Genomic DNA, 16,698 nt, shown 5'->3' with positions numbered 1-16,698 from the left:
GCGTGTGATCATTGCTTGTACAGCCCTCTCGCAGTGTCCGGAGCAAGTATGGTGGGTCTGACACACCGGTGTCAATGTGTAAGTAGGCTGTTTATGTTTTCTTTATGTAAGTAAGCTGTTTAGGTTCTTATATTGGTAACGCCGCCGCCACGTAGCGCTCTCTGTATGAAAATCACTGGCTGTGCTGTGTGCAGCCTGTGGCTAGTTTGCATTGTTGTCTGCCATTGTAGTGTTGGGCAGCGGCAGCTGGATGTGAACAGTGCGTAGCGTTGCACAGTTAGAGGTGAGCCGCCAGCAGTGGTGGATGTGAGGAGAGAGATGGCGGAGTTTTGAAATTACTTATATTATGACTTTTGATGATATTAAGGTAAATACATTGTTTGTTCTCTATTAAAATCTTTCATTTGCTAACTATCCCTATCAGTAGTTAGTGCCTTCAGTAGTTTGAATCTTCTATTTAGCTGGCAGTAGTGGCGCTCGCTGTACTGCAGTAGTTCCAGTAACGAAGATTTTTGTGAGGTAAGTGATTTGTGAAAGATATAGGTTAAAGTTAGTCAGGGCCATTGTTTTGTAGGGATTATTGAAAGTCAGATTGCGTTGCACTAAAAACATTGTGTGTCAGGTTAAGCACAGTCTTGTATAAATTGTTCTAAGGGGACGTTTCATATGTTTTATATCTGCACAGTTTTTTCTGAATTCTTCTATAAAGTGAGACATGTTTTAGTGGTGACTTTTGTGGTATAGCTACAAGGAAACAGCCTTTTCTGTAGCACAACAATACGTTACAGCACAGTACTTTCTTCATCACGGCATTAAGCGTAATAAGTATGATATCTATACGCAAAGCATTTCACTTTGTTTATCATGAGGTAAGTACATTGACTTCTGCAGAACTTAGCTTTCGGAGGACAATAACTACGACACTTCCCAGAGATTATCTTACAGCAAGACGCACATTTAGCGCTACAGGACATGTATTTGAGTGATTAATTTTGTACTTAAAACATTTATTTTTAGAGATTTTTGAATTACAAAGAAAGTTTTTCGTGATACATTTCATTCCATTCTTGTAATCTGTAACACCTGAGGGTATATATACGTTAATCCTCAGGGGGGTACACGCCTACTTTGTGTACCATGTGTTTGGCAAGCACAAGGAGCCGTAGCTAATATGGTATTTGCTTATACAACTTTACACATCGGTACCATATTTCTCTAACACACAAATTACACAGCTATCTGATCATTTAACAGAGAAACAAACATCTTTTTACTACATCAGTGACACATGTTTACGCAATTACACAGTTGGGTAACTTCACACTTACGAAATTGTATTTTGTCTGTACTGTGTGAACTGTTCATATTTTTTGAGAACCATTGTGATACTATGAGAGCTTTGAATGATGTATTTGGGATGGGATCATGATTTTTAAAGTACGTTTGAGGTAGATGACACTATTGAAATGAGCAGAGAATATTCTTTAGGTTTTGAAATTATTGCAGAAAGCTATGACGTTTTTGAGATTTGACTGAGATGTGTATTCTGCTGATGAGGTATGTTTATGATCAATAAGCTGATGCTATATGAGGAATTTGATTATGCTATGTAGTTATTATGATGAAATATTGAAGACGTGTTGATGAATATGAATACGTATATGTGTAATAAGGTAAGGAGTAATGAATAGTGGGTAGGGACTCTTGACTTGTGAAAAAAGGATGTTCGAAACCAAGAAACGTACTTTAAGAGTTATGAGATGTGTGTAAATGCGTGAATGTATCACAATGCCGGCGAAAATTTTTTGGACACTGTTATATTTACAGGATTTTGTTTCTACAGAATTGAAACGCAAATTCTTGACCTGTGAAATATTTTTATATGAGACTGTCACTGTAGTGGAAACTGCTGTCGTAAATATTTCCGTAAGAAAGTTAAGTGACCACCTGCACGTGCGTCGTGGGCACACAGCTGTGTCAGACACCTGGAGAACAAGCCTTTTCAGACGCTCAGGTAGAAAAGAAAACAAAAGGGAGGCCATTATCCTCGCTTTTGACATACCTTTGTAGAAAGCACCGCAAACACGACACGCTTACATCTGCACACCTGATTATGACAAGCGTTTTCTCTAGAATTGAGGGAATTTTTACTGCGTTATGAAATGACATATGGCTAATGAATGATGTTTCATGCCGTCCTTTGTACATATTTGCTCATTTTCTTTAATATCTAGTTTCTAGCTGCACTGCAGCATTGGTTAAAATAAAATTTAATATATGTACTAATATAGTTATTTTATGCCTACAGATCCAGTCAATAAGAAATTTATGATTTACTTCCAAGAAAACGAGGGCACATAAATAGACATTTCCCTTCACAGGAATTGCATAAATAATTTCTTTACGATTTGGTAACTTATCTGCTAGTGTAAGTTCTCGTGATGCATCACTTTAGTGTTAAGATGTGACATAGGTATTAAACATGGCCATTTTTACTGTAATATTTTTTCTGCTTGAGCTTTGTCATGTATAGATATAAGTTTTATATTTTTTATATTTTTTTATTTGCTGCTGCTGTTTGCCAGGCATAGTGTTACTGAATTTGACTTTGTGTTACTCTTCTAAGCTAGTTTTTCTTGTTTCCTGCACAGTGCCTTATATTAGTTGTAATTTATGCTGCTTGCTTTGCCATTTCTATTTTTTGTCATTGATATTTGTATTAATTGTTTTATGTGATGCTGCATTGTCTCGTCCCTTAGTTTAGCATCTGAGCTCAGTAGATTTAAGTTAGCTTAAGAGGGGGTAGACTATATAAAAAACTAACTATGATGAATTGGACGAAATGCATTAAGAAGCTATAAGAAAATAGTATGGCCAAAAAAAGTAGTGCACAGTGGAGAAAAACTATTTTTGAAAGAGGATGTGAACAGAATACAGAAAGCATGCTTGGATAGGATTTTTTTGGTGGAAACAAATGTTGAAATAAGACGAAAGATCTATCGAATGAAGTTGTGGGGTGGACTGCAGTACCAAATGTTACACTGAAAACAAACCCTGTCCTTTCCTTTTGTGTTATCCCACTATATGTTTGTGTACCCTTGTGTATTTGTGTTTTTCCTGTCTTTATGTGTTTAGCTGATGAGAACTATGTTGTAGAATTTTTCTAATACTATGTTATTTACTTTGTAAAGATGTTGAGACATTATTTATTCTGTTTTAATGCTCATGTGTGAAGTTGATGTTTCAATAATTATTCTGATCTTTTATGTATGTACTCATGTCATAATTCCTGTAACACTGATGTATATGTTTATTTCTATTCTGTTGTAAAGCCTGTATTACAAATGTTATCTGTATTGTTATGTTCTTTAATGATGTATTTTGTATCTTTGTAATTGTATTATTATGTTATAAAATTGTAATTGACGCCAGTTAATCAAATTAAGTAACTTGTACGTTACATTTCACTGCACACGTTTCTGTTGGTCATAGTATATGGACAATATGCGAGGAGTAGGGACTGTTAGTGTTTGCACGTGTGTTGATAATTCAGCAAGGGACTGGATAACAGCATTGCTGGTTCTAAAGACAATTCCTAAAACTTTGTGCGTGCACAAGTGATGGTTTATGGACTTGCTATCTTCTCTGCAAGATTCTTCGATGGTGATTGTGCACCTGCACAGTCGCAGCAGATGGCTGCTGGCCATCTCTACAAGGACTACAGTGGGTCTACACCTTTGCTGATTCACCAATACCGTAATCTCTACCAGGACTGCAGTGGGTCTGCTCTGTGATGACCTACCTACCAATATTCGTCAGAGCTTCGAATGACTCTGCTGTGGGTTTGCTCTGTTGTGGCCCATTACCTGTCAGCATGTCAAGGGTCAGCACTGTCTTTCTGTTGGCAGGACACCACTACTTCTTCAAGACTGCATGGAAATCCACTACTTCTGTGTGCAATTTTTTTACTAATGAGACTTTGTGAAACAAAAAAACTGTAATTACTATTATGATGAATGATCAGGACTGCCTTTATGGACTGTGAGAAAATTTTAGCTTTTGACCAACATTGTATCAATAAGTGTGTGCATTGGATATCTTTGTTAGTGTAATTATGAAAATTTTTTTCAAATCATTATTGGCCACTGCCCAAAAATATTTTGTAAAATTTTTTGTGGGGAGCATGGGGGCTATGTAAGTAGGCTGTTTATGTTTTCTTTATGTAAGTAGGCTGTTTAGGTTCTTATATTGGTAACGCCGCCGCCACGTAGCGCTCTCTGTATGAAAATCACTGGCTGTGCTGTGTGCAGCCTGTGGCTAGTTTGCATTGTTGTCTGCCATTGTAGTGTTGGGCAGCGGCAGCTGGATGTGAACAGTGCGTAGCGTTGCACAGTTAGAGGTGAGCCGCCAGCAGTGGTGGATGTGAGGAGAGAGATGGCGGAGCTTTGAAATTACTTATATTATGACTTTTGATGATATTAAGGTAAATACATTGTTTGTTCTCTATTAAAATCTTTCATTTGCTAACTATCCCTATCAGTAGTTAGTGCCTTCAGTAGTTTGAATCTTCTATTTAGCTGGCAGTAGTGGCGCTCGCTGTACTGCAGTAGTTCCAGTAACGAAGATTTTTGTGAGGTAAGTGATTTGTGAAAGATGTAGGTTAAAGTTAGTCGGGGCCATTGTTTTGTAGGGATTATTGAAAGTCAGATTGCGTTGCGCTAAAAACATTGTGTGTCAGGTTAAGCACAGTCTTGTATAAATTGTTCTAAGGGGACGTTTCAAATGTGTTCTTTTTTCCATTTCCAGGAGTGTATCTCATTATGTGCCATGCATGGAACTGCGTGCGTTGATTACCGAAATGGCGCTTCTGGATACCTGGGAACTGCAGCATGGCGACAGACCGGGTTATACGTTTGTAACGGGACACTCGGCGAGTAGACTTGATAGAGTGTATGTGACACGAGCTCTACGGACGGCGATATTGGATGCCGAAATCTGGCCATCGGCTTTTACGGATCATATGGCGTACGTCTATACGATTTTACTAACGCGTCAGAAGATATGGCGGAGTAAGGGTCACTGGAAAATGAATTGTGCACTTTTACGTGACACTGAATGTCGCCGGACGATAGAGCCGGCCTGGGAGACCTGCGTTCGCCGCCAACGAGCATACACCTCGGTTCTCCAGTGGTGGATTAAATACGCAAAACCAACGTTACGGAGAACTTTGATACGATACAGGCAGGACAAATCGCAGTGGAACCGCACAACGGCTGATTTTTATTTTACAGCCCTGATGGAGCTGATGACCCAACAACCATCGCCGGCAAGGCATACGGCCATGCGCAGGATAAAAGCAAAGTTATTACAGCTGACGAGACTAAGGATGGAAGGTATAATGGTCCGGGCGCGATTGGCGGACACAGTTGCTGCCGAAACCCCCTCCATGCACCACGTAGTACGTGAACGCCAACGACGACGCAGGACATTGATCAGGGAACTAATCTCTGAAACTGGCCAGCAAGTTGTGCACCAGCGTGATATTGCGCATTTGTTTACTGACTATTTCCGCCAGTTATATGGACCTGTACAAGTGAACCATGAGACACTACATGATGTCATCTCGGAAATGCCAGATAGAGGACCACCACTGGATGCAGAGACTTTCATCACAGCGATAACAGAGGACGAGCTGACAGATGCAATTGCCAGGGGGGCTCCGAACAAGTCCCCAGGACAGGACGGCTTCCCAATTGAATTTTACCGTGCCTTTTCATACCTCATGGAACGGACCTGGATTCAGATGTACAACGAACTCCTGTTACCGCAGACTGAGATACCTGCCGAATTCACGGAGGGTATCATCATCCCAATACCCAAACCACGCGGTGGCAGAAGGCCAGGAGATTATAGACCACTCACTCTCTTGAACTGCGACTATAAGATTTTCGCGCGCATCCTTGGGGCTCGCCTGCGGTCTACAATTTCTGATAGACTCCTCATAGATCAAACTTGCCTCGGCGGTAAGAGTAACGTACATACGGCGCTCGGTGACTACCGAGATATCATCGCATTAGCAGCGGCATGTCGAGTGCGTGGGGCACTCGTCGCTATTGACTTCGATCATGCGTTCGACAGAGTGGATCATACCTTTTTGCATGCGGTGATGGGCAGATTGGGCATCCCACAGGCCTTCATTCTAGTGACCATGCGACTGTTACACGGCGTGCGATCATAGGTCTCGGTGAACGGGCGGGGCACTGACTACATTGTTATTTCAAGGTCAGTTCGTCAAGGTTGCCCCCTTTCGATATTTTTGTACGCAATGGCTTTGGAACCCTGTCTATATGGTCTCCGGAGACGGTTGGAGGGAGTGCCGTTGCCACAACTGACCTTTCATTGCCGCGCTTATGCTGACGATGTGATGCTGGTGGCACGGACGGGCGAAGAAGTACGTACGGCGTTAGCATGGATACAGCGATACGGGATGGCGGCAGGAAGCGTGCTTAATCTACAAGCATCACGCTGCATGAATGTCGGCCGAGGATTACAACCGGGGGAGGAAGGCCCGCTCATGTTAGTTAAGACCATAAAATGCCTAGGTATTACGTTCCACACGGATGTGCAGCGGACAGCAGCGGATAACTACCGACGTATATTGAAGCTGATGCGGACAATGACGCTGTTACAGAAATTAAGAGCGTTGGATATAATTCAGAGGGTGACCTATGTTAACGTATACCTAGCACCGAGACTCACTCACGTAGCGCATGTCCTGCCTTTAACGCGCACAATGGCATCACGGATACAACCAACTTTCGGAACCTACGTGAGTGTGGGACACCTGTTTAAGATCCAATACACCACGCTTACGCTACCACCTGGAGAGGGTGGCCTTGGTCTAGTGAACGTATATGAAAAGGCCCGGGCGTTATTCGTCAGTACGATTTTCCGACAGTGGCGCGGCCAATTTCGCAATATCTCGGGTGCGTTGGCCGATGTACTAGCGCCCACTTCAATGCTGCCCCCAGTTAATGTGGGCCATATTTCACCGAAGCTGTCACATTTCAAGTCTTTTTTTTCTTTTTTTTTGGAGCTTAGCTATGTCAGAGATTCCTTCCCAACAACACGACTACCGACGACGCGAGATGTATACCAACTCTTACTGCGCCGGTGTCCCAGGAATATCCTGGAAAAGAAGTACCCAGACAAGAACTGGCGACAGATACGGCGCGTTATACGGAACGTTTACCTCCCAACGTCAGTACGCTCAACATGGTATGTGGTGGTAAATAGGAAGTTCGCAACGAATCAACGGCGGCACGCGATTCATTTGGCAGACACTCCACTATGTTTAGGCTGCGCAACAGTGGACACTGATGAACATCGTTTAGCATGTAGTGGGACGGCTCCGGTGTGGCACTTGACACAATAGATATTGGCGTTCCTGTTACGCTCCGCCCCTCACACAGTTTCATCAGACACACTTTTTTTCCCCCAAGAATCTTATTTTCCGGTCCAAAAAAACCAATGCAGTGACATGGGTACGGGGAATGGTGGTGGGCTACGTGTATAACGAATCGGAAAAGGACAAAATTGATTTCTGGCATTTTCTCCTGGATGGACACACGAAGGTGCAACAGCATAAGAAATATGGGCAAGACTTCGCTAATTACTTGCGACTTACATTTACCGACCCGCCGGCCAGATGGGGTGTGACGGGTGAGAGATGAGATAGACGAAGAAGCCGAGATAGACATCGATCACACTTACGGACCCTTAGTTAATTTCGAGAAGACGACCCAGTCTTACACCAACGTCTGGAGAACGCGTCGATAGATGGCTCTCTTGCTCTATCAAACGTCGGGTCGTGTGCAGGTGTCGCCCCCGACACGAATTTAATTTCATTGCTACAGGAGCATGTTTCTTTTGCATTTGTACTATCCGCAATGTCTTCATCTCTTTCATTTGGGCATTTTCAGTTTTATTCATTTCCTTAATTAATTAATTTTCTAATTAGGCACTATTTGTCAACATATGGACATTGTAGACACTATTCATGCGGTAGTACAACAAAATGTATGTCAGCAAAGGTGGTAAGCCTGACATTGAAAAAAAAAATTAAAAAAATAAAAAACAAAAAAGGGTGTAGCGTCTTTTTTCTATATATATATATATATATGTATAAATATGGTAAAAAAGGTGGCAATTGTCGTATAAAAAAAGATGGATAGAGCGTCTGCCATGTAAGCAGGAGATCCCGGGTTCGAGGTCCTGTCAAAAAAAAAAAAAAAAATTTTAAAAAAAATAAGAAAAAGATGGTAGAGCACTTGCCCGCGAAAGGCAAAGGTCCCGAGTTCGAGTCTCGGTCGGGCACACAGTTTTAATCTGCCAGGAAGTTTCAATATATATACATTGTTATTTACAACCATTTTTATAAAATTGCCAAAACAGCGTAAATCATGTTAAGGAAGCTGACGTACTATCATTTTTTTTAAGTGCTGGAGAGTATTGCCCAGCGACAATTGCACAGGATAGAGGCAAATTCAAAGGGACTTTTTGAATTGTAAGTAGACAACAATACAAAACTGAGAAAGAGTAACAAAAGTAAAAAAATTGCAGCCTTTGAACAACTCTACAGTTTTCTATTTTCGTGGAGGTATCTTACGTCTCTGCAACTAAATTAAACGCAGTTTGTTTTTTGCTATACGCCTTTCGCTTCTTTTATTTATGAAGCATCTTCAGTGGTCTATAATGAAGGTTTGTTTTTCTATATATAATATATGTATTATGTAGTATTCACGAACATGTTACTATGTTACGTTTTCTCATGATTTTCTCTTATTCTTCAGATTAGAAACAACTTTTTAGCACAAGTTTTGTGAGTTTCAATCAACGTTTTTGTTATTTTTTGCTACTATCCACAGGTAAATGGTACTTATAAATCAAGTTAGTGATATGTCGGCCAAGCTTATACATCAACCGACCAACAGCCACAAGGTGTAATCTCTCAGAACTTTTCTCTGTTTGCACACGTAAATCTACGCACATATTTCGCACATGTTCGCCCGCATACTTCGTGCACGCCTTGTTGCTACTGTCGGTGATGCCATTCATGCCGACCAAACGTGCCTGGGAGGTGGCAGTAATAAACGCACGGCGTTAAGCTCTTATAGAGATGTGGTGGCGCTAATGTCGGCATGCCGCTTAGAAGGCGTCCTCTTGGCAGTTGACTTAGACCAAGCATTTGACCGAGTTGAGCACCATTTCTTGTAGGCTATCTTAGAAACGACGGGCTTCTCCCCAGTATCGGCAGGCCTCTCCATATTCCTGGTCAATGGCTATCGCTCGCCACCAATCACTACTGAGCGCTCAGTGCAACGAGGATGCCCTCTGTCAGACTTTCTCTTCGCCGCCGCCCTCGAGCCTGCACTTCATTGTCTATGAAAGCGTTTGGAGGGCATTCACCACCGCAATGTGCATTTTAAATGTTGATTCTTCTCGGACGATGTTGTTTTCTTGGCGAGGTCGGCAGAAGGTACAGAGGATAGACAAAATAATGTGAACGCTTGTACTTACTTGGGAACGGTTTATTAATAAGGGGTTGGACCCCATTTGCCCGTAATACAGCTGCAATTCTTCTTGGAATACTGGCATATAATGATCGTATAGTCTCTTCTCACTCCCGTAGTGACGACAGAGGCGGAAATCTGCTCCGAAGTCTGCTCTCCAATACCGCCCACAAGGGTTCGATAATGTTCAAGTGCTGGGACTGTGGTGACCAAGGAAGACGCTGCAGTTCAGTTGCATGCTCCTCATACCATGAGTGTACTGTCCTGGCTGTATGAATGGGTGCATTATCATTCTGAAATTTTGGGAAACAACATTTGAATCATGGAGTGCACCTGATCACCTAATGTGTTCACATAATCGTTGGCTGTAACAAGGCCTTGAGAGTAATGATGGGACCAGCAGAATGCCATGATATGGCTGCCTACACTATCACACTTCCACCTCCATGCTTAACCACTGGAATCAAGCAATCAGGTTTGTAGGCTCCTTTCGGCGTTCACCAGACGTAAACCTGGCCCGACATTGGAAATAACGAAAACGTTGACTCGTCGGACCATATGACGTGTTTCCACTTATCAGCCATCCGGGATATATGTTCCCGACACCATGTTTTACGCTTCATTACGTTGGTTGTCGTCACTAATGGTTTCAGTGTGGCAGCTTGTCCATGAATATTCGCTTTATGGAGTTCTCGGCAGACAGTCGATACATATGTGGTCGCCGAAGATGGCTATTGAGCTTTGCAGTCACTTTAGCCGCAGTAGTATTGTGACGTTTTGACACAATTCGTGTTAGCGTACGTCGATCTCTGTCATTTAGTTTTGATTTGCGCCCACTTTTACATTTACACGATGATGTCTTTCAATGTTTTGTGTAGGCTGTCATGACTGATGAAACAGTTGCTCTTGAAACATTCAATATGTTGGCTGACTTGGTTACTGATCCTCTAGCTAATCGAGCTCCCACAGTCTGCCCTCTTTGGAACTCTGTTAGGTCTTCATTGCATGTCGATCTCGGCCTCTGACTGCAAATAAGAATTGTGCACTTTTCGTAAACAACCTGCACTAATGCCTAGTCCGTACTGAACACGCACAGTTCAGCACGACACGTGCCTTATCTGCGTTGTTGACTGTCAAACACAACCATCCCATTACTACCACTGTTCATATTATTTTGCCTGTCCCCTGTATATGTACCGCGATCGCGCGGTTTCAGTGATACAACGAGGTGTCCGGGAGCCTTATCAACCTAAGGAAGTCGCACTACATGGATGTGGACAGAGAACTGAATACGAGTACGCCAGTACCCGTTATCCGGCGATGAAATGTTTGGGAGTGACCTTTCATGGGAACGTGCAGCGTACAGTAGCAGCTATGTATCGCAGACTACTTAATGTGATCTGCACACAAGTTCGTGTCCGAGCCTTTCGAACACTTGGCTTGATCATGCGGGTACATTTTGTCAACGTCTACATCACTCCGAGACTTAATCGTTACACATACGTTCTCCCGATGGCCTCTACGGTAGCTGCCAAGTTCCAGGAGGCATTAGGTCATTTCGTTAGCTATGGTAGGGTGTTGAAGACCCACTACGAGGCACTAACGTTGCCTACACATCCAAGCAGCATTGGAATGATAAACGTGCACAATATAGCGCGCGATCTCTTACTGCGGACGACGCATCGCCTACGTAGTATGGACAAGGACACCCTCACTGGTACGATGATCGAGAAGATGGCGCTTCAGTACCTCCAGCCGCCGATTCCTGTTGGACATATCGCGTCAACACTCTGTCTCATTCGCAGCCATCTGCTCGACATGAATATCTCTTGGATGTTCTACCGGTCAGGCGGGCTCCTAGAACCAATGATTCCTACCACTACTTTCAACGGACGCTGCCAGCTAACGTAACTGAAGGCCGACATCCGGCGTTCGGCTGGAAGTGGGTGTAGAGTAACACACACTCGCCTTTCCTTCCCACCACGGCGAGGGCTCTGTGGTATGTGATGAAGACTGAAAAATTCTTCGACCGGCAATGTTCATACATTATACATCTTGCCGAGGACACTCTCTGTTCCAGATGCGCCGCTGTCGACACCGTTTCGTTTGTGATACGGCTGTCGACTGCTGGCTCTTGACACGGCGCATGTTGGCATTGTTGCTGCGATGGACGCCTCAGCCGGTAGAGCCCATCGAACTGAGCCATCCCGACGTCACTTACCACCCTGCTATTCGTCATAAAGCCACGGTGTGGATTGAGGGTGCGGCATTGTCAAACATTTTTTTTGGTGAGGGCGTTACAGGCTTGTTAGATTTTTGGCACCATTTCACGAGCAACTACACGGTTTTACAGCGCAATTCGTCGTATGGTTCGCTCTTTGCGAATTACTTGGGTCGTCGTTTATGCGGCCTCCAGTGGGTGTACCGGGTGTGAGAAGAGATTGACGATATAGCACATGCTGGACTGATGAGAGACATCAAAGGTAATTACAGGGTGTTTCACCCTCGCTGAACGAGAAGACGACCCGGACATCCTCCGGCTGGCTGCTGTGGACACCCACGGGAGAAGATTAAAAAAATAAAACAAATAAATAAAAACATAACAAAAAGGAAACAAATAAAATTTAAGAAAGGTGTTGTACCCCTTCCTTTATCCTTTCCTTTTTTTAACAAAATGATCAGTGGCGTATTTAATTTTTGTTCGTGGGCGGAGCCAGAAGTGGTGGCAAACAAACGTCCTAGTTAGCTTTTAGCGAGAAAGTGGCGGTGACAATAGGTTTGTTTTTGTCTAGGTTAGATAGGTTCCTGGGGACAGTAGGGGTGATACGGACCAACGCCTGGAAGTAGCAGAGGTCTAGGGAAAAAAATTAAAAAACAAAAAGAAAAAAGATAGCCCATGAGCGAAACAAGAGACATATGAGGTGTCCGATGCAACGCGCCAGTTCTCCACCACCGCTACACTCTTGAGGAAGGAGCCTTAAGACGACTAATCGTCTCAAAAAATGCATTCACTGTTCGCGAACTGTGGCCACCTCCTACTGAGTCTGCACAAATCCTACCACCCTAAAGCGTCTAACATAGAAACTAAACTATAGAAGCACACAGAAAAATTTAAATACGCAGCTTCCTACCCTCATGACGTGTCACAAATGGAGGCTGAGTCCTACTGAGCTGTGCAGCTGGCCGTTCAAAAGAAAAGAGAACTGTGCTATAAACTGCATGAATGTGCACTTCACAGTTACAAAAACGCTAGATTACACCTCTTAAACAGAAAAATTAGTGCGAAATTTAATAAATAAAAACGAAGAAAACAGAGAAAACCTAAATCCGTAACTGTTGGCCTACTGGTGCGTAACATGCAAGAACGAGAGCTAACATATCGAATAACAGAGCAACTACCACAAAGCAAACAGAACTGACTCAAAGTAAACGACTGGACGAAATACTGTTTACGTAGGACGCTTGCTTGAGGCACATCAGTAACCTTCCACGTCTTAAAAACTGATGTAATAAGTTAGTCTTAATCACAGTCGCAAATTTACTGTCTTAATTAAAGGTTAAGTCGAAATTACGTAACGGTACGTTAATTTTCTCCTTGCAGTTCACGTTACTAACTAGAGATCACTATTGTGTTAAGTTCGAATATCTTTTCATGAGATAAGTTTGGTGCTCCATGGTCTACGAAGGATGGAACTTTAATAGTGGCAACTATTTATTTACAGCTCGTACAAAATTCGCAACAGTTTGCACTGTACGTGCTTGAGCATTGTCCTGCAAAATGATGGTCAGGTCCTGTAGAAAGTGTCATTTCTTCTGTCTCTATGCTGTTCATTTTTGGAACACAACCTACGACCAGCTTAGAGACAGAAGGGATGACTCTTTCTGCAAGACCTGACCATCATTTTGCAGGACAATGCTCAAACACGTACAGTGCAACCTGTTACTGATTTGTTTGACTGATGGGGCTGCTAAGTGCTATACCACCTACTGCACTCCCTGACTTGAGCCCTTATGAGTTCAACTTGATTTCTAAACTGAAGGAAACACTTCACGGCATTTCTTCAGAACTGCTACAAATTTCTTGGGCATAGACCGCGCCGCTCGAACTGTCAACACAACTGGGACTGCTAAGAGTATCCTACGACCTCCATATCGTTGGAAACGGATTATACACAATGCTATTGACTACTTTGAAGGTCAGTAAAACTTTGAAACACGTATCTATTTTGTGCGAGCTGTAAATAAATATTGCCACTATTAAAGTTTCAACCCTCGTATATTTTGTTGGGTTTCATCGCATTCGACGTGTAATTACTTCAGCAGCTATTTTTATAACTTTTCCTTGACTTTTATAAACAAGTGTGATACATGTGATCTCGACGTTGAAGACACCATTGCAATTTAAATGCTCTACCGACTCTCTTATCACATACTGGTATACACTGTTACAAAGGCACACTAAGATACAGTAATTATTGCGTTTTGCATTCTCTGTAAATAAAGATTTTAGTTAGACTTACGTTCACAATAGGCTCCGGATTGTCTACAGAGATGGTCTCGTCGCCAAAGTAGAATTCCTGCAACTTGCGTGCTGCTTCTTGCTGCTGCTCTACCGTCGAGAGGTGTAGGCTGGGGCCCACAGACTCAACAAACATGCTGTTCAGATAGCTGACTTTCTCAGCATTTGTTGCCATTTCGTAACCTGATGATTAATGTTGCATTACTATTGGTAACAATAATATGATAAAGAAATACGTTCAAATTAAATTACTTTACTGATCATACACCATCTGATCAAAAATATGCCGTCAGCTATTAGAGGACATTAACATGAGGAGTGCCCACAGTTCGCCTTTATGACAGTTTGAACCCTACTATGGGTTACTTTTAATTAGGTATCTGAATCTCTATAGGGGAACGACGACTCAGTCTTCTATAAGAGCCTCAACTGGAGAAGGTAATGATGTAAGACGCTGGGGCCTGGAGTGAAGTCGATGCTCTAATTCATCCCAAAGCTCTTCCACTCAGTTCAGTTCAGGACGCCAAGTAGGCAAGTCCATTTCAGGCGTGGTTTCCACAATGTATTGTCTCAAAAATGCTGCTTTATGACAATTTGTACTGTCGTGTTGATACAAACAATCATCGTCTCCGAGATTTTCCTCTACCGTACGAAGTATAGAATGCTCTAAAATGTGTTCCTACCCTCCAGCATTTAGCGTTTTCTGAGAGGATCATTTCCTAACCACAAGAAGCTTCCCCGTACCGTAACATCACCTTCTCCGTACTTCACAGTTGATACTATGTATGACGGCACATAATGTTCTCCAGACATTCGCCAAACCTAAACAGTTCCTTCGTATTGCCCCACCGTATGGCGTGGTTCATCACTCCAAATCACTCGATTCCAGTCATCCATTGTCCAGTGGCGCCGCTGTTTACAACACCTCATGCATCGCTCAACACTGACAAGAGAAATGGGTGGCTTATGAGGAGCTGCTCAACCTCTTTACCCCATTCTCTTCAGCCTACGCACAGTCATTGTGGTAGGCGGACTGCTGCTAACACTTTGGAACTCACGAGTGATTCCTACCGCAGATTTCATGTTTTTTGTTACAACCACCCTCCACAGTCCTAGACGGCCCCTGTCTGTCAGTACATAAAGTCTTCCTGGTCTTGTTTTAGGAGAACCAAAAATAGTTCTTAATTTCGCGTGACGCTACAAAAACACACAAAGGTAAGAAAAATATTAACGCCAAATAGATATTGGGAACAGTTTCTGAACATTCGTATTGAATCTCTGTAACAGTCTTAATGACATCCAACCAAGAGACTCTAATTTTGGGACTTCGATTACTTTCAGGAACCTTCTTAGGCGTCGAAAAATCTGGAAGGATACCATCTTCAGAAATATTGTAAGATATTATTAACTAAACTTTCTACAATCGCGATAAGTTCTGTTACCGAGGTTTTAATCAGATTGCTGGGCTCTGAAAAAGGTAAAACGATCTTATGTACAATCCATGGCTTGGCAACGTGTATCGATTTCTTGTAGAAATCTGGTCGTGAAGGAAACTATAATCCCGCTTACATTGGTACATATATTCAGTAACACATTTTGCGGGTCGGCCGGAGTGGCCGAGCGGTTCTAGGCGCTACAGTCTGGAACCACGCGACCGCTACGATCGCAGGTTCGAATCCTGCCTCGGGCATGGATGTGTGTGATGTCCTTAGGTTAGATAGGTTTAAGTAGTTCTATGTTCTAGGGGACTGATAACCTCAGCAGTTAAGTCCCATAGTGCTCAGAACCATTTGAACATTTTGCGGAACTTTTTTTTTAACCCAGGAGACTCCTCCAACCATAACGTATTTTTTTTTACGATCACAAGGTGTACGTTTCCTTTATTTTACAATCTCAAAACTCTACTTACCACAAAAAATAAGAGCACAATAACTTTCAAAGCCCAGTCAAATCGTAAAATTTGTTTACTTACTGACAAACTATATTAACAGTGCCCCACAGTACATCATACTAAGATCATTGACATAACTGTCTCAAGTACTGTGTGAGAATAACGTTCGCTTACATGCTATTTCACTGGGAGAATGCGCAACTGGGTCCAACAGGGTAAGGAACAGTCCATAAGCTTTCTGATTTTCCACCCGCTCACAGAAGTGTGAGGAACGAAAACCCGTAAAAGCACTTTTTGACAACTGATACCATAGAAACTAGCAAGTTTCGTCACCCTTCGGAGGAAGTACCCGTTGTGGATCGGAGCCCCTGGGCCACCCTAGCAGCGCCTCTGCTAATGATTATTCGACTTTAGAAATCTGTGATCTTGTTCTGCTGACACTGCTTCTCTGCTGACCAAAATACTCGCGTCTTGTTTCATACTGGGTCGCGCGGAGTGACCGCGCGGTCTTCGCGCCATGTCACGGATTACCCCGTCCCATTCCTCCCGCCGCAGGAGGTTCGAGTCCTCCATCGGGCATGGGTGTGTGTCGTGCTCTTAACATAAGTCTGGTCCTTTAGGAATTCACACACATTTGAACATTTTTTCATACTGGCGGCCTGCCCTTTCTTGTCGTTTAAAGGTCGGTTCCGAATTACACAGGGGCGTCCGCATAC

The 16,698-nt window shown here is 42.9% G+C and overlaps 1 protein-coding gene across 1 annotated transcript in view; it reads right to left on the bottom strand.

Moving 5' to 3' along the window:
* The window catches only part of LOC126176750 (juvenile hormone esterase-like), a 128,030-nt gene that overhangs the window by 38,960 nt on the left and 72,372 nt on the right, over positions 1 to 16,698 (bottom strand). Inside the window, exon 7 of the mRNA XM_049923917.1 lies at positions 14,093 to 14,274. Within this exon, the coding sequence (XP_049779874.1) occupies positions 14,093 to 14,274 (182 nt within the window). The remainder of the gene's footprint in view (positions 1 to 14,092; positions 14,275 to 16,698) is intronic.

This window comes from Schistocerca cancellata, chromosome 3 (assembly GCF_023864275.1).
Source record: "Schistocerca cancellata isolate TAMUIC-IGC-003103 chromosome 3, iqSchCanc2.1, whole genome shotgun sequence".
Lineage (NCBI taxonomy): Eukaryota > Metazoa > Arthropoda > Insecta > Orthoptera > Acrididae > Schistocerca > Schistocerca cancellata.
This window is presented reverse-complemented; position numbering and strand designations above follow the sequence as displayed.